Source organism: Artemia sp. Qi Xiang Cuo, chromosome 6 (assembly GCF_049724085.1).
Source record: "Artemia sp. Qi Xiang Cuo chromosome 6, ASM4972408v1, whole genome shotgun sequence".
NCBI classification, from domain to species: domain Eukaryota; kingdom Metazoa; phylum Arthropoda; class Branchiopoda; order Anostraca; family Artemiidae; genus Artemia; species Artemia sp. Qi Xiang Cuo.
Window position 1 is genome coordinate 76,537,456 of NC_142799.1, and position 23,004 is coordinate 76,560,459.

At 33.9% G+C, this 23,004-nt stretch overlaps 1 protein-coding gene across 2 annotated transcripts in view; it reads left to right on the forward strand.

The window, feature by feature from the left end:
• Positions 1 to 23,004, forward strand: part of Sos (Son of sevenless guanine nucleotide exchange factor) — a 157,282-nt gene that overhangs the window by 110,864 nt on the left and 23,414 nt on the right. For both annotated transcript variants that reach the window (XM_089090363.1, XM_089090362.1), the window contains exons 15-21: positions 2,967 to 3,123; positions 5,465 to 5,563; positions 7,342 to 7,497; positions 10,752 to 10,934; positions 15,881 to 15,998; positions 19,998 to 20,167; positions 22,547 to 22,663. In XM_089090363.1, the coding sequence (XP_088946489.1) occupies positions 2,967 to 3,123; positions 5,465 to 5,563; positions 7,342 to 7,497; positions 10,752 to 10,934; positions 15,881 to 15,998; positions 19,998 to 20,167; positions 22,547 to 22,663 (1,000 nt within the window). The remainder of the gene's footprint in view (positions 1 to 2,966; positions 3,124 to 5,464; positions 5,564 to 7,341; positions 7,498 to 10,751; positions 10,935 to 15,880; positions 15,999 to 19,997; positions 20,168 to 22,546; positions 22,664 to 23,004) is intronic.

Below are 23,004 nucleotides of genomic sequence, written 5' to 3' on the forward strand. Positions count from 1 at the left end.
CATCAAACTTTTGTTTTAAGAATACGAGTGGGCATGCTTTTGATGCTTTTGATTATTTAGGCACGTTTTCATGGTTCATTCCCAAAGGAAAAGGGGTAGTGAAAACCTCGACTATCAATGTTTCAGCAAGTGTAACGTGTCTTTGGATTGGACAGCCTGTGTTGCAACCTCATTTTTTGACAGACTCCCAGATCCCCACTCTTTTTCTCCATTACTTTCACCGCCCTCTTCTTTAGACACTGCATCAGTTTATTCAGATTCTTCAGCAAGCGTATCTTCATTTCCGGAGTTTTCAGAACACGGAACAGAAAAACCGTCTGAATCATTTTCAACAATTGGATCGACATCTTCGACTTTATCAAAGGATTCCAAGCAATACTCTTCAGGGATGTCATTGGCTAAGCTACGATTGGACCAGAATCCAAGAATGCATGCAACAGATGAATGAAGACAATATTAAAAACATGAATTTCAGGAAAGGGCTCATATCCTACAGACTTTGGTGACATTGTTCCCAGAATCAGTCACAACGTGGAACATCTTATCTGTCATTGAAAACTTCCTGATTGAAACTTGGATTGCTGAAAGGATGTTAGTTGTTGTAGGAGAATGCTTCTACCTCTTGAAATGTGAAAGATATGGTGCAACCTGTGCTTATTGTTCATCTTCCTGGGTTAATAGGCAGTGATGCCTATAAAGCCAGATCCTTTTGCAGACTAGCAGTCCAAAGTCAAGCTAGTCTGAGTGGCAGATCTTAAAGCAGCCTTCTGAACTTCTTTTTTTTTCTGGCGGGAAAACTTATGTGACGATGGAGGGTACCCCCAAATGGTGCTTTCAAGCCCCCTGTTGTCTTTTTTTAATTAAGCTGTTTCATATCTGGGTGATCAAACTAGAAAGTGGCAATTTGTCCTTAAACAGGGTTTTGCAGCAGAGCATTCGCATACCAACTTGTTTTGATCGATTGGAAATAAAAAACCATCGTTTCTCTGCTCTTCTTATTCCAGATTTCACTAATCCATTGCCTTATGTGTTACTTGTTTTGCTATTTGTAGCTTTCTCAAGGGAAGCAGCCTGACCTGATATATATTTTTTAGTTGGTTTAGGTTTGTTAGTTGCTGTAATAAACCCGTATGCTTTATCTTTGTGCATATCAATTTGGTGTTTCCTTTTCGGATAGTATATAAATGTCATGGCAGAGACTCCCTTAGCCTTTAGAGACGCTCTTCAGAAGTTGCACCTAATACTTTCTTTGCTTCCTTTTTCCGTAGGGTACCCAGAGAGATGTCTTGGAACATCTAAGTCGTCATCAGAAAATGACATCATGCTTGTCTTAAAACAAAGGTTGATTTTAGGATTTTTCACAAAACTAGAAGCACCTTCCAGTAGCCAACCATTTTGAAATTTGCACCTCCAGTCAAATAGCTGACCTCTTCCACCTCAGTGGCGTAATTAGGGGGAAAAGGGCAAGTTCTTCCCTGAGCGGTTTCGTTTGCGTAATAAGCCAAGAAAACCTATTGGCAAATAAAAGCAAAATGACAGCTCCTAACTACGGTTTCCTAAAAACATGGACAATTTGCGGTACAGTATTATAATATACAGTATTATAAGGTTATCTTTATTTATTATTTTTGAAGTATATTGTGTATTAACCATGGCCCAGTAGGGCTTTTAGTGTTAATAATTCATATTATATCATATTAATTTTTACGGGAATTTACTTGTCTATAATAGGTATTTAAGAGACAGATAGAAGAAATAATATACGGCTTAATGCTATCTTTTTTAATTTATTGTGCAGTATGGAAAAAATTACCGTGTTCACCGGAAGAGGTGTTATTCTACAGAATGAGAAAAGTGTATCAGCATTTTATAAGACTTTGGCCAGCTAGGCCAGAATCAGCTAGTTAAGCCAGTGTTTCAACTCTAGGCTTTTCTTTGAAAGGGTTTCCATTGATTATATTTAGAGATGGTAGAAAAAGTACATTTGGCATCTTGAAAAAGTAGATGTTGTTATGTTGATGCAATAAAACGTGCCAGCAAAAACATACATTTCTACTGGACAAGACTTCAATATATTTATATTTCTTTCATGACTAAACATTAAAGAAAATTTGCAATTAATAATCGGTATTTATTATGTATAGGCTAGTATGGTAATCATAGCAAGTCACTGTTATCTAGCAGCATAAATTCCATAAAAACCGTTGAATTAAAGTTTTCCCGGTTAAAGGTGCAGATTATTTCCCAAGTAAGGTCCTACCAATTAGTGATTTGTTTGAATCCTGTTTCACCTAGACAGTATCTATGCAGCTTTGCTGCTCAATTGACTGAATAATATACACAAAAATAAGTTGTTTTAGTGGAACAAAACTGCACCTTTACCGTTCTCTATTACACCTACCTACTCTCATCTGACTCCTAAGCCCTAATTTTGCCTAGCTTAAACAATCTAGCAGCACATTTGATATGTTAGGCACACTGAGTGCCATCATTTTACTTACTTCTACTTTATATTAACGCTCCAATTCCAAAAACCGAATGAGGCGTAACCACGCTTCTTCAAAATTTCAAATTACGATTTGAAACACTATTTTGTAAGTTCGAAATTTCTTAATATCTCATTCTCGGATCAATAAAGTAAAATCAAGAACAGAAGAAAAACAGTTAGAAAAAAAACAGGACAAAATAGTTATTATAAAAACAGAAACAGAACAGAAGAGGTAAATAAAAAACAGGTCATCTGTTTCTGTTCTGTTTCTGTTTTTTTTTTTGTAAGAACAGAACAGAAACAGGTACTTTAAAAACAGAACAGAAACAGTGTCCATGCTTATATGAGAACTATGATTCTTGAAAAGGAAAGCGCTTGAAACTACTGTTCTAGGCCAACATTGCCAAGTACATTTCAACGATTTTCTTCATCTTTTTATTGTGTTTATGTTGATGTTTATTGAAACTCTGCTTTTTAGGGTATTAAATGTTCTTCGACATTGGGTGGATCATCATTTTTATGACTTTGAAAGAGATGTGACACTTTTGGAAAAGCTTCAAATATTTTTGGATTCTGTTAAAGGCAAGTCGATGAGAAAATGGGTGGAGTCTATTATCAAGGTTTACTCAAGACGAGTAAGTATAGTCTCTTCGTATTTATTACTTTTTACTTTTTTATTTCTCTTGTTGAGCTGTATTTTGAAAGTTCGATTTAAGTTCTGATATTACTTGACTACTTTATATTGAGTTGCTTATGCAGTAAACTAATTTTAGAAGATTTGGATAATCAAGCTATTTGAGCGTTGTTCTCATTCTTGTAAACATAATAAATGGTGTTTGTATATATATATATATATATATATATATATATATATATATATATATATATATATATATATATATATATATATATATATATATATATATATATATATATATATATATATATATATATATATATATTACCAATTTTTTTCAATGATATTTTATAATTGCTGATATATTATTGTTAAAACTATTTTATTTCATTTTATTATATTTATTCTTATAATCATTACTTTGATTATCTATAGAAATCATTTTTTTATTGTAAATAAGTTGATATATTTATATATTTTTTTGTATCTATGGGAATGCTAAAGGTTGTAAATAACGTGCAAGAATGTTGACAGAATCCGTGTCAATTCATACTCAGGCTTGTTGAATTGACCGCTTGTAATGACTAAATAACTTTTTTGTTCTCCATAATAGGACAAAAAACACGATAGCGTTGAGTTTCAATTACATTTTAATATACTTTTTTACAATATAATTCAGACAGCAAAAGGAATTTGAATTGTGTACAAATGGAAAAAGTATTGGTCGATGGAACTCACAAGTGGTAGCCAGAAAGTGTTTTTGCTTAGTCTTACTTAATATTCAATGTTATGGCCCTAGCTGCATTATTATTCTTTTAATTCAAATTAATTGATTATGGTGTTACGCCTATAAATAATGACATGGTATACACCTCCCTCCACCCCCTGCACTTGAACAAGAAAGTGTCATCATTACCACTGTTCTATACATACTCAACACCATAAGACTTTACCTACAACATTGGCCAATATGCCAATTCTTTTATGCTTTTAGTACTGTATATTGCAGTCAAGCTTTAGAACCAATTGCAGTATATTGCAGTCAAGCTGTAGAACCGATTACAGTATATTGCAGTCAAGCCGAGAACTCTAGTCCTCGGTGCTGAAGGAGTTATTTTGTACCTTTTGCCATTTTGTACGTTTTGTCGTTCACAACACATCGCTTTTAAAAGAAAAGCTGAATCAAATGACCCTTGCAAGATGGTCAGGTTTGTTATTTATGGAAGACGGTCTAACTATGTTTATTTTTTTATTTCATAATAATCGGGATGTACAAATTTTCATTGTTTTTTTTTTTAAGGAAAGAAAGATTTTTACTAATAAAGCCCATTTGGTGTCATCAATTTTGTGGGTTTCTCAACACCCCATAAAAAACCTGGTGAAGTTTTTTGCCCACTACCCATCTAACTTCTTTTCTATTTTTTTAAATAGATATTCATAAAGATGTATTCCTGTAATATAGATTACATACGTTTTGGGTCGCAAATCAAGTTAAAAGTGTGCCATTGACTTGTATTATCCTGTTGCCCAACTATGAAAATAAACATATATCCCTACCCAGATATAGGCACTGAAAATGTTAATTTACACGAATTTTTCTTTATTTTGGAAGGAAGGTGAGTATTTAAATTAGAACGCCACCCTCATTCACCCACTCCCTCCCCCTCCTGAGTACCCCCTTTAGTCTCAGATAGCATCAATGTAGATGAGAAAATATTCTCCTTTTAAGTTGTGTGGCTCTTGAAAGTATGTGTAAAGTATATGTGAGGTATGTGTACGTGTATGTGTGAAATATGTGTTCAAGTTGCATTTAGTAATAATCAAAGTGTCTTTTAATGACTGTAAATAATCTTTTTTTTTGTGGGGGGGGGGGAGGAGGAGCCACCTGTGTACACATTTCTCGTAACTTGCTTCTTATATAAACCTTAATTTATTCTAGTGAGTGAAACCACCTTTGTTGATATTTACATGCTTGTTGTGATTGATTCAGGATTTTTAGAGGGGCTAAAGGTGATGACTTGCTTTAGTTTTGATCTCTTTTATTTATTTCATTTTTTATTTTTATTTTTTTTTATTTTTTTATTTTTATTTTCATTTTAAATAATTTTTTTTTAATTGTTTAATTTTTATTTATTCGTTTATTTAATTTTTTATGGATTCATTGGCTCAAATTTTATTTTTTTATATATTTATTTATTTATTTTTGTTGTGAGTTTATATGTGTAAATTTAATTTAAAAACTGTACTAAATTAGAAACTTCACTTTAGTCAAAAGGCGTCCCCCCCCCCTGCATCTGCCATTGAGTATTTCAGTCTTTAATTTGGCTTCATATTTCTAGTCGGACAGAGACGAACCAAAGGAGATCACTTTCCCTTATTCTCCTCCACCACCAGAATGGCATTTAAACTGTCCAGAAGAGGAGTGGGATCTTATGACGGTATGTAGATATTTTACTAAATTGTCTTTTGAGCAATATATGCCGTATGCCATTTGGGTATTTGGGAAGTGTGAAGTCAGAGATCACCCCCTATTTTCCTCAATGTGTGGAGATGGGGAGGATGATTTAATTAATTTTTTGGGTTTTTCTAAGCAGTTAAATGGACTGGAGGAGGAAATTTTTTCAGGGTGGTAAATACGGAGGGAATCGGTGGATTTTGTATTAAATGATAGAAGTTTTATTGGGATTAAGAAGTTGGAATAGTTCGGGGGTACTTGTATGGTACATAGGGACTATTCTTGTTTTGATCTAAGGGTGTTTCTTTGTTTATAGTTATATCTTATTGTATTTTTAAATTAGCCTTTAATCATAAAGGCCTTCATTGTTAAATATATGTAATTTTTAAACTTGTAATAAAGTTAAAGAAAAGCTATAGATCTACTTTGAGATATTGATATTAATATTTCTCAATAAGAATTATGCTTTTTTCAGAAGCCTGACTTTCAAATTCATTTCAATGTTTGATCTTAGGGGTAATTATCTATTTTCGGATAGTTAAGGTAATTAATTAATGATTAATTATATATTTGTTTATGTTTCAAAATGGTGCCTGCCTAAATCTTTTTGGAAAGAAACTAAAATTAACTTTTGACTCTATCTTGAAAAAGGCAGCATTTAGATTGCTACTTAATTTAATCAAGTTGACTTTTAAATTTATTTTAATGTTCCACATTATGGATGTATCTCTTTTTTGGAAAGCTCTTTTTGGTATAATTATTACCGTAACCACGCCAATATTCCCGTTTATAATTCTCTAAAGATTTGAGCCGTTCGGATGTCAAAATTGACACATCTTAGCGTTACTTTGTTAGCCTCGGGCAGTTTTAAGCTGCGAAGAAACTTTTTTTCGTATGCGTTTTCTTCGACTTCGTCAATTTATTTTCTAGGAGACTCGTATATTGAAGCTGTAAAATATAAATTTACTTATTATTCGCATTTATATTCATTATTATATTCTTATTTTATAAATATGATTTATATTAATTCTTGTAAAATAAATTTGTTTGTTTTAGCCATTCACAGGAAATAAAGATCCTTTTTTTAAGTCAAATGTATCATTGTTTCAATATAGGCCTAGTTCCAGCCAAAAGGTATTGCGAGAAAAAGACTATTGAAGTTTGAATAGCCATCAGAGCTGGTTGCTTTGGTCCGGTTTTCTCCTTAATTTACTGTAATTTTCTTTAAAAATTTCTCTCCTTAGTCGCACATTTTGTTTTATTTTTTTTACTTTATCGATTCTTTGCGGCAAAACCCTATAGAAATTGCGACACAGTTGACTGGGTTAGAAGTCAACTTATAACTGTAAAATCATCAGGGCTAGATAGTTTGGTATGATTTTCCCCCATAATTTGCTATAATTCTTATATGATTCGCCTGTTTTTAGGGTTTTACTGAATCTAAACTAAAAATAAAATTGCTTACTTTTAGGTTTATATTGTTATTTTTAGCCTTTGTCTGATAAAAGCACTATATTATCCAAGGCCATTTCCGGGAGAGGGGTTTGACCCCTCACCCCTCGAAATGTTTGTCCGACTCGTAAAAACTTAATAAAATGCATAAAAGCACGTTTTGATGGGGTTTTTAGAGGTTTTTTTGTGTGCCTCCCCCCGAACAAAAATCCTGGATATGATATTAATATTATCCTATTTTCTTTTAAATTTCTTTTTTTTTGTGCGCATATCTTATCTAATCTATTAAAATTTATCAATTTATTACAGTTACACCCTATAGAAATCGCCAGACAGTTGACTTTGTTAGAATTTGACTTATATAGAGCTGTGAAACCATCAGAGCTAGTTGGATCAGTTTGGACAAAGAAAAATAAGGAGAAAACATCACCGAATCTTCTTAGAATGATTCACCACACAACACACGTAAGTTGTTTTAATATGCTCTGTTTAGTTGTTTAGCTTCAAAAACGTTTTTTTTAATAATTATTATTCTCAATTAAATCTGTTTTTGTATCCCGATTACAAAAATGAAACTCCTGACATTGAAAATACTAGTTAATTACAATTGATTGTTTTTTATTGCCCAGGAGGACTTATAATTTAATTAGGGTTAATTTTTTTACTTTTATTTTCTCTTTTTTCCTCTATTTACTTTTTTTGCTGTTTTAACTAGTCGATCTATTTTGTAAAAGCTGCTGCCAAAGCTCTTGTTATAACTATTAATAGCCAATCAGTTGTCATAGAATAGAATTGTCACTGTCATTCAATGACTGAGAAGCTTTAAGAAAGCATTAGTATTGTTTTACGTATAAACTGTGGTTGTGTTGTATACCATGTAACGCGTGTTAGCTTTCTTAATTTGCTCGTATTATTTTTGAATCCTTATAATTTGTTTTGTTTAAGTGCGTTTTTTGTATCATGGCTATAACACGTGTTTTGATAGTTTTGATTTTAGAAAAAATTACTTAGGTATAGGGAAATAAGTACTTTGACCTAAGTAATTACTGACTTTCAAGTATTTGACTTCTGCTCTCAGATAATCTTCAAATTAGCCTCTAAGTCATCACTGCGACGAACTCGTCACTAGGCTCACGTCAATTCAATTAGTAGATACGTATATTAAACTCAAGCACCTGAAAACAAAAATACAACTTCTTAAACAAATTCTTAAGTAACAACACAATCAAATCATTTCAATCACCACTTACTTTTTAATCATAACTTTTTAGTCCAAGCAGTAAATTTGAATTTTAACCATTTATGTTTTATTTCGTTGCAAGAATGAGTCAAGATGTTAAGCGTTAGATTTTATAAGTGTGTGGTAAACTATACAGTATTTTGAGATAAGTTATGATGAAGACTTTTGTTTTCAAGACAATGCTGTTTAAATATACTCTTGCTTTTTACAGCCATGAAGGGAATACTGCTCTTCTAATCTGTTTCTGGGTTGACCCCCCCCCCTTTATGTTCGGTTGCCTTCCGGTCATCAGGGACTCAGAAGGCTCTTACCGAAAAGCTAAAAGTAGAAATATCTATGCTCTTTAGAACATCGAACAAAATTAAGTAGTCTTACGAGCAGGGTTACTACCCCACTAGAAATAATTCCATCAGTAAAGAAGTTCTATCAGGGAAAAGAACCTCTATTTTTGAAACAGAAATGGCGCTTGTTGCATATGTTCTCATTAAATATGACCTGGCAATTTTTACCCCATTCCCTTAAAACAAATTAAATACTAAGTCAGTTAGTTACTTCATAGACTAAATTTGTCAAATCGCAAATTCATTCATGGGTGGTTGTCCCGATTGGGTCAACTTTCAAATCCAATGCTAATGTTAATCAGTTAGCTTCATGAACTAGACTTGTCACATCACAATTATATTCATGGATAAATGTCCAAATCTGGCCAACTTCCTTACGTTGAAATCAGTAGTAAATCAGTTATTTTCATAGGCTAAATATATCCTTTTTGGCTACCTAGATCCGGAACTACCCGTCAAAAAAATTACTATGTGGCAAATTTGAACCAGTTGCCCATGAATCAAACTGTGAAATGATTTATTGGTATCTGAAACTAGCTGCCTTGATACCGAATGAGAAGGTGTTCAGGTCTGGTCAACTTTCTTAAAATAAACTTAATGTCAAGTCAGTTAGTCTGATGGGCTAAAGATGTCACATCGCAATTTCATTCACGGTCAATAGCCTAGATATGTCACATCACAGTTGCATTCATGGATAAGTAAATGTAAATAATCATGTCATCTAGCAATCAAATTCATGGGTAGAGGTCCAGATCTGTCACGGGATAATTTTGTCATTGGCAGATGTCCAATTCTTATGAACTTCTTTGAATAAATTCAGTACTAACTCAGTTAGGTCACAAGCTGAAGATGCCAGCTAGCAATTTAATTCATGGGTAGAGGTCAAGATCTGTCATGTGACTATTTTATTCATTGTTAGATGTCCAATTCTGATAAATATAAAAGTCAAGTATTTTCACAGACTGAAGATTTCATCTAGTTGTTTTATCAATGGGCAGAGGTTCGGATCTGTCACGTTACAATTTTATCGATTGATAGATGTCCAATTCTAGTCAACTTCTTTAAGGTAAATTGAGTACTAAGTCGGTTAGTTGAACAAACTGAAGATACTGTTTCCAGCTAGCAATTTTATTCATGAGTAGAGGTCCAGATTTGTGATGTTGCAATTTTGATCAGAGTTAGAAGTCTAGGTCTGTCCCATCAGAGTTTTATTCATGAAAAGCGATTTTATTCATGGATAGATCTGTCACGATACGGTGTTGTTCATGGGCTGATATCTCAGTCTGGCATACTCCTTTAAAATAAATTCAGCGCTAAGTAAACCACTTTAATGAACTAAATTTATCACCTAGTAATTTTGTTAATGGTTAGAGGTCCAGATTTATGGCATCATGATTTTATTCGTGATTAGAAATCCAGATCTGTCATAACACGGTGTTATTTCTTAGGTAACTGTCTAAGTCTGGCGTACTTCTTTAGAGTAAATTCAGTGCTAAGTCAGTTAACTTCATAGGCTGAAGATGTCAGCTAGCAATTTTACTCGGAGATAGAAGCCCAGATCTGTCGCGTCACAATTTTATTCATGGCTAGGTCTCTCTAGTCTAGCCAACTTCCTTAAAATGAATTCAGTAAAAAATCCTTTAGTTTCATCGACTGAAGATGTCATGCGGCAATTTTATTCATGGGTAGAGATCCAGATCTGTCACGTCACAATTTTACTCAGGGTCAGAAGTCCAGATCTGTCACATCGCATTTTTATTCATGGTTTGGTCTCTCAAATCTGGCCACCTCCCTTAAAGTGAATTTAGTAATAAATCATTTAGTTTCATAGACTGAAAAAACAATTCTATTCATGGGTAGATGTCCAGATCTGCCACGTCACAATTTTACTCAGGGTCAGAAGTCCAGATCTGTCACATCGCATTTTTATTCATGGTTTGGTCTCTCAAATCTGGCCACCTCCCTTAAAGTGAATTTAGTAATAAATCATTTAGTTTCATAGACTGAAAAAACAATTCTATTCATGGGTAGATGTCCAGTTCTGGCCAACAGCTCTGTTCCAGTCCTTTTAGTTGTTAGTTATTTTCGTTTATTGTATATATTGAAACAGTGTTTATCAGTTTATTTTGCCCCGATAGGTTACTCGTTGGTTTGAACGCTCAATTGTAGATGCCACAAATTTTGAGGAACGTATTGCCGTCGTGTCAAGGATAATAGAGATTATGATTGTCCTACAAGAGCTCAACAATTTTAATGGTGTTTTAGAGGCTGTAGCTGCAATGAGCTCTGCCTCTGTTCATAGACTGACTCTTACATTCCAAGTAAGTATGATGTATGTTTTCTTTACTAAAATTATTTTTATGTTTTTTTTTCAGTGTTCTTTAAAAGATAATTTTTTTTTGTCTTTAAAAAATAAGATGTAATATATCGTTTTAACCAAAATTAATTTTTAATAAAATTGCTATTAAGGTAACACAAGTATGTCAAAACAAAATAAAGCACAACTATTGAACATTTGTCAAAGTACGATAAACAACTGATTAAATAGTTGAGTGACCAGATCAAGCTTCCAGTTTAGAAAGTCAAGGAAATCAATAAAATCATGTGCTGTTTTTTGAAGTGCTTAGGTAGATAAAATAAAAATGCGAACAATAGTGAAAAAAATATTAATAGTTATTAGTTTAATTGTAAAATTATTCGAAAATATTAAATAGAATATACGAGGCGTGTTTTTTAAGTAAGTTCTGTTTGAACATCAGTGCACAACGAAAAGTAAATTTATTTTCAAAAAGTACATACGTTACTCTATTTTGCGGCATAGTTACCAAGTTTTTTTCAAACACTTATCGTACCTCTCAACTAATTTTAAAGTAAACTCTTCATAAAAACTTGCCGCCTCCAATAACCAAGAGTTCACTGCCGTTTCAACGTCTTCGTCATCATTGTAAAGGTTGCCACTGAGGTGGCAACTGGTTGAACTGGAGATGAAACATGGGTTTTGCATATGGCGCCCAAATCGGGGCAGCAGAACATGGAATGGAAACACATACATTCCCCTGAAAATTTGAAGGTCGAACAGACTCTCCTAGCACAAAATGCCCCTGAAAATTTGAAGGTCGAACAGACTCTCCTAGCACAAAATCATGGCGTCGGTGTTTTGGAATAGGCACGGTGTTTTTTTTTTGTTTTTTTTTTTTTTTGTTTTTTTTTTCATTTTTTTTTGACACCATGCAACGAGGAACCACTATCAATCAGGAAGCCTTCTGCCTAACCCTCAGAAAGCTCCGCAGAGCGATAAAAAAAAAAAAAAAAAAAAAAAAATTTGCATCCTGACAAACGGAAGTGTTCCTCTTTATGACAATGCAAGACCTCACACTGATCGTTAGACCCGTAATTTCTTGGACAGTTTTAAATCACCTACCATACAGTTCTGATCTTGCGCCGAGTGATTACCATCCGTCTCTCCACCTCACACAGTACCTCAGTGGCAACTGTTACAATGATGATGGCGACGTAAAACGGAAGTGAATTCTAGGTTATCGAAACAGGCGGGAAGTTTTTATACAGAGGTTATTTTAATATTAGTTTAGAGGTATGATAAGTGTTTGAACAAGCTTGGCAACTATGCTGTTAAATAGAGTAAAATATGTACTTTTTGAAAATAAATTTACTTTTTTAAACTAATCTTTCGTTGTGTACTTATGTTCAAAGGGATCTTACTTAAAATACACGCCTCGTATCTGTGATAACTAGAATAGCTATCACAGCTATCTAGCTATCACAGCTATCTAGAATAGCTTTCTAGCTAGAATAGCTAGAAAGCTAACACAGGTATTTCAAAATAAAAATACAACTTTCAAACAGTCATCAAAGATTATATAAATAATTATGAAGATAATTATAGATAATTACCTAGTATATAGAAGCACTTATAGATAATTGAAAATATAGGAGTATTATCTTTATATTGATCTTTATATTTATATTAATCTTTATATTGATATTGTTTTGCATGTGTTTTGTTTTGTATGTCTTTTGTATTTTCTTTTGTTAATCCACTTTTTTATAATGTTAGTGGGTCAAAAATAAATTATTATTATTATTATATCAACTTATAAAACTTTTAGTAAAGAAACTGAGTAAAATACCCAATAAAAATGACAATTATAGTGGAACAAATACCCAACAAAAATAATTGGTCAATATAAAAGAGGTTAACAAGATGTATAACATATTCTTGGTGTTCTTGGTAGAAAAACCTATGAAGGGGAAGGGGCTGCACTTGTCTTAATTAATGGATGAGATGCTTTACAAGAGAATTTGTGTTGTGTTACGCATAAATGATTCACCATGTCTCATGAGTTGGTCGTATTCATAACCTCTTATTATTTTTCCATATAAAAGCATGCTTTATAGAGGGTATAAAGTATCGTTATTTGAAGCTATGATAATCTTCTTTTTGCGCTATGGGCTTTTGAGTTTTAAAATATATTAAATGACTCCCTGAAAACCAAATATAAAGAAGAAAATGACTTTTTTGTTCGTTTTGTATCCACAGGAATAAGGAAAAATTTAAGACTGTAAACAATAAATAATGAAACAAATAAAAAAAGAAAATATCACAAGAATGGCTGCTCTAACTTTAGAACAAAAAGAAAAAAGGAACGTATAAAAACAGAGGGTCATAATCATATATATTGTGCACAAAGGGCTATTATGACCATTTATTATGACGATTGTGAAGGACAGTATAAAAACAGAGGGTCATAATCATATATATTGTGGACAGGGTTCTATTGTGACCATTTATTATGACCATTGTGAAGAACAGTATAAAAACAGAGGATCATAATCATATATATTGTGCACAGAGTTCTATTGTGACCATTTATTATGACCATTGTGAAGGACAGTATAAAAACAGAGGGTCATACTCATACATCTTGGTGCACAGAGCTTCATTGTGACAATTTGTTTGATATGGTATGTCCATAAGGTCAAACTTACCCGTTAAATTACTGTTTTGTTATCCTTGTGGGCTAGGCCGTACCCAGGATTTTTTTCGGGGGGGGGGGGTGCAAAAAAAAAGCATACAAATTTTTTTTATATCCATTTTTGTTACGTTTTTACGAGTCAAGGAAACATTTCTGGGGGGGGGGGGTTCAAACCCCCAAAACCCCCCCTGGATACGGCCTTGCTTGTGGGTAAATAATGCAAAAACTTATACCTTGGGCACTACAATGCTTTTTCTGCAATCTTTTGGAACCTAAAACTAATATAAACTGTGAATACCCAACTCTGTTTAGTCAAACCTAACGATTGTAATTTCCAATTTTACATTCAAAGTATTGGCACGATAGGAGGAAAGCCAGTACCCCATTAGCACCTACACGAGGCACTTGGTCCAAATATGATACTCTCCATCAAGGGGGCTTAGGATTAAATTGACTTTCAAATTGATAATTCAAAATATATTATGATAACGATGTAAGTTTTAGAAGAGTGTGGCAAAAGGGAAAAATGTGTTTCAAATTAATATATCTTTCCAAGATGACATGAGAATTAAAAGGATCTTTGAGGTAGTGCAATACTTTGTCGGCAACAAATGGGATGTGACGGAAAGGAAAAGAACAACTGGGGAACTAAAACTGTGATGCAAACTGCAAATAACCTTTCGATTGCATATTCCTTATTATAGAAATTGCTCATTTTTAATTGAGAATTATTTACAATTGTCTATTTCAATTTGTATGTCTGGACGTTGTATAAATAAGAGTTGAAAAGAGGGGCAAACCGAACAGTTTGGTCGCTATAGCTTCCTTCTTATCCAAAACTCTGTAATACTATTTTTAATAATGTGACTACATTTCTTATTGCTTATGTTACATTTGGCAAACTAAAAACGAACAGTTTTCAACTGTTACTGCAACCCTGATGGGAAATTAAAAAGTGATTTATTTCGCCTGTTTCTAAAAAACGAGAAATATAACTGGTGCCATCTAATGATACCCATAAAATAGTAAATTTAGTTTTATAATCTAAAAATATGTTATGTTTTTGATCGTTCTTTGGTTTCGGATGTTCTTGATAGAATTAAATCAATTTGAATAAATCCTGAATTCAGGTTGAGATTATGCTTAGCTTATGTCGTTTTTTTTTATAGAAAGAGGGATGTAAAAAAATTATTTTACAAAACTGTAGTAAGGCGGTAGAGGCAAATATAATCCGTGTTCAATGTTTTTCTTGTGATGGTGGTCACGATTTTGGTAAGAAATTTTCCAGGGGGTTAGCTTTTGGTGTTTTGATATCAGCAAACACTAAAAAAAATAGAGATGTGATACCAAGAGTCAGGGGCGAATCTCCAGTATTTTTATTGGGGGGCACCTCTCAAAATCACTTTACGTTGACTGATTCCCCCTACTGTTATACGGGTTGACAACCAAACGTCTAATGAAATTTGCACAAGTCACTTGCCAAACTTGCTTATGTGCGAAAAAAAACAGGAGAATTCTATGGAATAATAAAGAAAATTATATATTGGTTGAGACACAATTGCAATGCTCACCCCTCCCCCCCCCCCCAGTGCGTGTCAGATTGCTCACTCAAAATATTACTTAAGACATGAGTACGTCATCTGAATTGTAATTTGCTATCTAAAAAATTCAGGTTTATAAGATTAGCACTAAAATGTCTTTTATGGTTGCTCGGAAAAAAAAGTAAATTTTCGCGAAGCCATTTTTTGCTCATGCATTACATTTTTTTTATACTGGATATTCTTATAACTAATGATTTTAAAAAGAAATGATTCTTTGGTAAATAAGGAAGTGGCAATACAAGGCGCACTAGGGTAACGTATCCGAATTGTAATAGAGGAAAATTTCGATGAATATGAAACATTTTACTTTTCTAAGCTAATAAAATCTTTTTGTTAAGAGTGGGCCTTCAAAGTGCATATTTTCCTTCAGTTAATGGTGTCATTTGTCGGCTGTTTTGGAGACTTGCACTTCGAATTTCCTCCTAAAACTCCTAGACTGATTGGTGGCTTCTCATAAGGGCTGAAAATATACGTTTTATATCATTTCACTAACTTAAAATTTACTGGACATCTGTAGAATCTACTCACTTCGTTTTAATTTGTTTCGCCTTGTTTAGCTTGTAAACTCTAAATAGAATTTTCAAAATTTTCATTTCATTTCACCCATGAAAAATAAAACCCATCGCCACTTAGATTTTTTATCCTCTCTATTTTACTTTTACATATTTCAAGGCCCTCCCACAAAAGCTAGAAAAGGCCTTAGAAGAAGCTAAAGAGCTAAGTTCGGACCACTTCAGAAAATATCAAGAAAAGCTCCGGTCTATAAATCCCCCATGTGTTCCCTTCTTCGGTAAGTAGATGTTTCTCTACTTCTAAGATTGTTCCTCACTATCTCCTTTATTGCTTTGAGACATCTCATCTCTCTCATCTCATCTCATCTCATCTCATCTCTCTCTCTCTCTCTCTCTCTCTCTCTCTCTCTCTCTCTCTCTCTCTCTCTCTCTCTCTCTCTCTCTCTCTCTCTCTCTCTCTCTCTCTCTCTCTCTCTCTCTCGCTCTTCTCTTTTTTATCTTAAAAAAAAAAAGCAAAAAAACACAGAATTATTTAAAATTGTAGAATGATTTTTTTCAGCCGTAAATTGGAACCAAAACCTACAGTCAAAAATGTAATTGTTTATGACCATTATGTAATCTTTTTAAATTTGTAAGCTCTTCAGTACTCGCTTTTCTTTAAGATTATTAATTGAAAAAACTTTTTCCACAAAATAAGTTTTTCAAAAAAAAGTAAAGAACTCCTTTAGACCAAAAATGAAAGACAAAAGAATCAAGTAATCTAGCAAGCATACAACTATGGCAAATCAGCATCAATAAATGAACGAAACCTAAAACGAATAGAAATTACAAATCAAACTCAAAACGAGCAGAAATTAACATGAGTAGGGTTCAAAACCCCCATGCTTTCTAACAGTCAGAATATAATTTGCGCTTTACTGGAAAAAAAATTTAATGAATGTGCATTGTCAGTTTAATATACATATGTTGATATTTATTCCTTAAAATCTTAAAGAATTTTTTCAGTATGAAAATAATTTTTTTTTTTTAAGAATTTTTCAGAATGCCTGTGTCCTTATATGCCCGGTATTGCTTATATGTCCTTTTAATACCTGCATGCATATAGTTTTTTGTTCAATTGAAGCTTCCCCTAAACGTTCCCTAAAAGTTTCAACTTAATCCCATTAGTGTCGTTAGTTACAGTGACCGTAGAAGCAGCATTAAATATATACACAAGAGTGTCTTCTGTCTAGTTTAAAAATAGTAACCTATGAAGGTATGAAGGTGAAATTTTCAGAGAATATTTCTGTTGTACGGATGACAACCTGCCATCAATATGCAGGTTGTCAAAAGGGCATATCAGCAATATCTTTGGAACAGTTTCGTATGTGAAATTAAAACTTACAACACGCTTTGTGGGGGATGTTGAACTAACCAAAAGATAATATTTGCATCATAATACTACTGCTTCGACTCCTACAACTACTACTACTGCTACTATTATTATTATTGCTACTACTACTACTAAAGCTAAGACTACTACTTTTAACTGTACTCCTACTCCTGCACACTATGCCCACATAGGTTGTCAAGAAGCCGTATCAGCAATGCTTCAGGACCGGTTGATTCTATTAAGTTAAAAATTTCATCATGTGTTGAAGGGGATGTTGAAAAAAAGTTGCTATTTGCATACTGCTACTAATGCTACTAATACTGCTACAATTAATGCTACGCATAATTACTGAACCTTTCAACAATGATGAAAAAAATTGATGTCTCAAAACTTTGTTTGGATGTTTGTTATGGGAAATGATGGGCGTGGGGGGGTCTATCAAATCACTGACTCTTAAAAAGGGCACTGTAACTTCCCATTTAAAATCAAATGAGGCCCATCTGAATTTAATACGACCACTCATTCCTTAAAAACGTTATATGGCCACAGGGAATAACTTCAAGCCCTTGCCCCATGACTATGGAGCGTTGTGCCAACCCTGGAGGCATTATTATACGTTCTTGGGACTATTTTAAGCAAAATTGCCATTGCACAATTTCAATCAGATACATTTGGTGAAAAGAGGGTTAGTTGGGTGTAGGGGCTACTTGACCCCCATCACTATTGACTCTTAATGGAGAACTAGAACTTCCAATTTCAACAAATTGAGCCATCTCTAAAGTTTATACAACTATCCCTTCGATAAGAATCTTAAATGCCCCAGGTGCACAACCTACAACCTTCGCCCTCAGGCTCTGGTGGTTTCTATCAACCTCAAAAGCCTTGTTATATGATATGTGGACTATTTTGAATAAAAGGACTGTCTCAAAATATCTATTAGATTCATCTCAGGAAAAAATTACATGTTTGTGTGTGTGTGTGTGTGTGTGGGAGGGGGGGGGGAGGATCGTGTAGCTGCGCTCTGGTCACTTTGACTCTTAAAAAGGGCACTAGAACTTCTGATTATCAATCCAATGAGTCCCGTCTAAAGCATTTACGACCAACCTTTCTATAAGAACCTTATATGTCCTTAAGGCATAACTTACACCCCTTTCCCTGAATGATGTAGGAGGGGGTGGGGCTGTCTTCCTCGAAGGCATAATTTCTGAAACATTCAACTACGATGAACAAAGTTATTATCGCCAAATTTTCATTGGAAGTGTTAAGGGAAATGATGAGCATCGAGGGGGGGGGGCTGGTTGCTCTCAAATCACTTTGACTCTTAAAAAGGGCACCATAACTTCAATTTCAAATCATATAAACCCCACCTGAAGTTTATACGAACGCCAATTCCATAAAAGCCTTGTATGCCCACATGGCATAACTTATAACTCTATCCCCAAGGCGCTGGGTGGTTGTTCCACCTTTAGAGACATTTTATGTTCTTTGAACTATTTTGGACAAAATTGCTATGTCGTAATTTCAAAGATGCGTTTGGTGAAAAGAGGGGTTGTCGATTAGGGGGGGTTGCTATTTGCATACTGCTACTAATGCTACTATTGCTACTACAACTACTACTGCTATACATATAAAATGCCTGTCTCAAAGTTTTTATGCGATGTATTTCGAGGAAACTCGACGTTTTTTTGGGGGGGGGGAGTTAACTACCTTCTCATCACTTTGACTCTTAAAAAGGGCACTAGAAATTCAGGTTACTAATCCAATGCCTCCCCTCTGAAGTATATACAACCACCCTTTCTATAAAAACCTTATATCCCCACGGAGCGTAACTTACAACCCTTGCCCTGAGAGCTGTGGGGGGCGGGGTGTCTTCCTGAAAGACATAATTTCCGGACTCTTCAACCCTATCCCCAGGGTCCTGGGGGGTTGCATCAACCCTAGAGGCAATGTCTTAGTTCTTTAGACGATTTTGAGCAAAATCGCTATCTCACAATTTTAATCAGATTCGTTTGGTGAAGAGGGGTTGTCGGAAGGGAAGGGGGGCTAGCTGTTCTCCGTCACTTTTGACTCTTAAAAGGCAACTTGAAATTCCAATTTTTAACATAATGAGCCTCCTCTCTTAAAGTTTATACAACCATCGCTTCCATTAAAAACTTAAAAACCCCTGGACATAACTTACAACCCTTGCCCCTAGGCTGTGGCGTTAGTTTCAACTCCAAAGGCCTTGTTATATGATATTTAGACTGTTTTGAATAAAATGGTCATCTCAAAATTTTTATTAGATGCATTTCGGGACAATACGACGTGTGTGTGTGGAGGGGGGGGTAGCTGCCCTCCGATCACCTTGACTCTTAGGAAGAGCACTAGAACTTCTGAGTGCCAATCCAATGAGCCCCCTCCAAATTTTATATGACCACGCTTTCTATAAGAACCTTATATACCCTTAGGGCATAACTTATAACCCTTGCCTTGAGGGCTGGGCGGATTTGTTATCCTCTCAGACATAATTTCCGGACCTTTAAAATAAGTTGAACAAAATGCCCATTTCAAAATTTTGATTGGAAGTGTTTGGGGAAATGATGGGCGTGGAAGGGGGATATGAAAGTTTAAGTGTTAAATAAGTGTCCGAACCGAATATCTGGAGAGTAATAAAAATATTTCTGTTGATTTCTTTTAAAAATGGTTAAAGTCTTTACGGCTTTTGTATTTCACTAATAATCTTTTATAAGGACTACACCTTGGATTTGCATTGAGGAAAGGAGGGGGATAGCCATTGAAAATATATTTTTTGCTTCATCTTGCTGGTATATATCGGGATGGGAGCTCAAACATGAAACTGGCCTTCTCTGAGTCCTGCAGCCTTATCTTGACCAAGAAGCCGTTAATTTTGATGGTTTTGTTTTAGGCATGTACCTGACAAATATTTTACACATTGAAGAAGGAAATCCAGACTTTCTCCCAAGAGCGGAAAACTTGGTCAATTTTGCCAAGAGAAGAAAAGTGGCTGAAATAACTGGAGAAATACAACAGTATCAAAATCAACCCTACTGTTTAACGCTTGTACCTAAAATAAGGGTAAGTTCAAACTAAAATAAGGGTAAGTTCAAAATTGATCAATTTTGCCAAGAGAAGAAATTGAAAAATTGCAAAAAAAAAAAAAAAAAAAAAAAAAATAGCGCTTAAACCAAGTGTTAAAAATATGATGTTGATGTATTTTTAAGTGATTTAAGATCGTGATTCGATTCCATTCACTCTTCTAAAGTGCTGAGAAATAGTTTGTGTAACAAAGAAACTTCTTTATATCGAGCTTACACGAGAAAATGAAATTGAATTTCTGATTTTTTTTTTTTTTTTTTTTTTTTCGTTTTGGATTTTGGACGAGAATGATCCTCAATTTTACTATCTACAACTGACAGTATATTTATTGCTACGGAGTAACTGCACTGACGGACTGAAGGCCATAGTGTCTTGGCCATATATAAAAATGATATGTACAATATATATATAAATATATATATATATATATATATATATATATATATATATATATATATATATATATATATATATATATATATATATATATATATATATATATTGTACATATCAAACACTCATCATACGAGTTCTGCCTAAAGTAATCTAATGATATTACGATAATCTGATAGTAATCTCAGTAATCTGAAATTTTTTTGACATAGTTTGATAACACTCAGAATATTATAGTTCGCGCTTTTCACTTCCCCCCTTTCTTGTGAAAAAAGAAAATATCCTAAAAACAATAATATGTGTGCACATTTTTAAATTCGGACTTTTAATTCTAAATTATAACTAAATTACAGACTTAAATCATCCCCCCCCCCCTCCTTCACCCTAAAAAAAAACCATAAAAATGCAAAAATATATTTATCTGATATAGTGTAAAACCAGTGACTCATGTGACGAAATTGAAGCTATTCAGAAGAGAGCGGGAGCAGTTATTTTGGTGGTAGAATAGTAGATTATGTCCAAACACTGGAAAATCTGAGACTTGAATCATTATGAAATAAACCTGACCACCTAATAATGTCTCTTGGAAAAATATTTCTTGCCTCGCCTCAGCACCACCACTTCTTGCCACAAAATGCTTCAGTGGATACCCGATCCAGGTCAGAGCTGAAATTAATTCCATTAAATTTAAGACCAATTGGTATAGAAAATTGTTTGTTCCCTATTTTGTGGAAGTGTATAACAGGTCTTAGTGATTTACTTATGTTTATGCGGGGCTAAAGCTTTGACGCTCCTAGGCCCAAGCGTTTTTGCCGCCCCGTTTTTGTGAGATTTTCGGGAAAATCTCCAAAAATTCAGGGATAGTGGACGTACTGAACAGAACGCAACTGATGAGTCAAAAGTAATGAAAGAGAGAGGTGATACCGAACTCTCAGCTTCCATTCTTGGGAAACATCTAACACTTTCTAAGTGGCCACGGAATTTCTCTGTTGTTTTAAAATTACTTTTCTGTGAATAAGCAGCGCGGCGGCTGTGTACACCTGGCACTTTCACGATAAATCACATCAGTCCAGTTTTGTTAGGAAAATAATCACTCAGTGATAATTTATTGCGGCCCTAGGTCCGGGCCTAATGGGCCTATTGTTAAATCCAGGCCTTTTTTTTCTTTTTTCTTTTTTTAAGTTTATAAAGGCTACATAAATTAGACTTGTGCTAGAGTGTATGTCTAAATAAACCTAAGTCTAATATTATAATTTTATAATGCAATTTAGGAAAGATTCAATTATCATTTAATATTTAAGTAATAAATCATTTGTTTTTGAAGAATTTAAATAATCAAAAAGTTTGTTTATTATTGTCGAATCGACTGTAAATCCTATGAATAGTTCAATCTCAAACGTACAGAAGAAACTAAGGCTATGATGTAGGTTAAATTTTGCTTATAATCAGTCAAATCGTGAGCGATCCAAACTTTATTCCCAGTTAATGGCTGGCTGACTTGCTACTTATGAAAGTAAGAACAAATAAACACAGGTCTGATCATTGGGGGGGGGGGGTGTCATAGGTTTATTTGGGTGGGGTTAAGAGGAACCCCAAAATGCTCCGTTAAACATAAATTTATCTACAATGTCCTATGTGTACGCATGTGCATATGTATGAATCATATTTTTAATCACAGTTATTCATTGCCAAAGTTTTAAACGGAGTGTTTAACAAAAAAAAAAAAAAATTCGTAAGAATATTGTAACGTTAAACATCTAGACGTGAAAAAAATGTTTTTTGTCCCAAGTGCTTGGATTGCTGTATACTTTAATGTTCTTCATCAAAGTTTTCCTGCTCCTTCTGGGTTGTCATTGGGGGTATACTGTTTGTCACTCTACTACCCATAAATATACCCTAAAGTATGTTTTAAGAGTATTTGTAGTAATAGTAGTATTTGTTTAATGTTCCGTATTTTTCTTTCAGCATTTACTTGAGAACCTGAATCCATTTAGTGATTGCAACGATACTCAAATTAGTAATTATTTATATGAAAAGAGTCTTGAAATCGAGCCAAGGGGATGCAAGCAACCTAATAAATTTGTAAGTAGTTTGTCTGCACCTGCTCGTTCTTTCTCTCTTATTCGTTCTCTCTTTCTCTCTCTTGTTCGTTTTCTCTCTTTTCGTTGTTTATCTTTTTTATCTCTTTTTTGTTTTTTCTTCCTCTTCTGTCATGTATGTTGCTTGTAGCTTAGTGTGCAATAATTGTCATATTAGGTTCATACAAGGCTGATTCTTATAGGGGAGGGAACTTTACAATTTTCAGGAGATTGGGACATTTAAAATTGCGAATTAGTTTTTTGTATACCACTATTATTCAATTATCCTTTAAGGTCCTTTTGAACAATGTTCGTATAAGTAGGGAAAGGGGGGAATCAACGAAT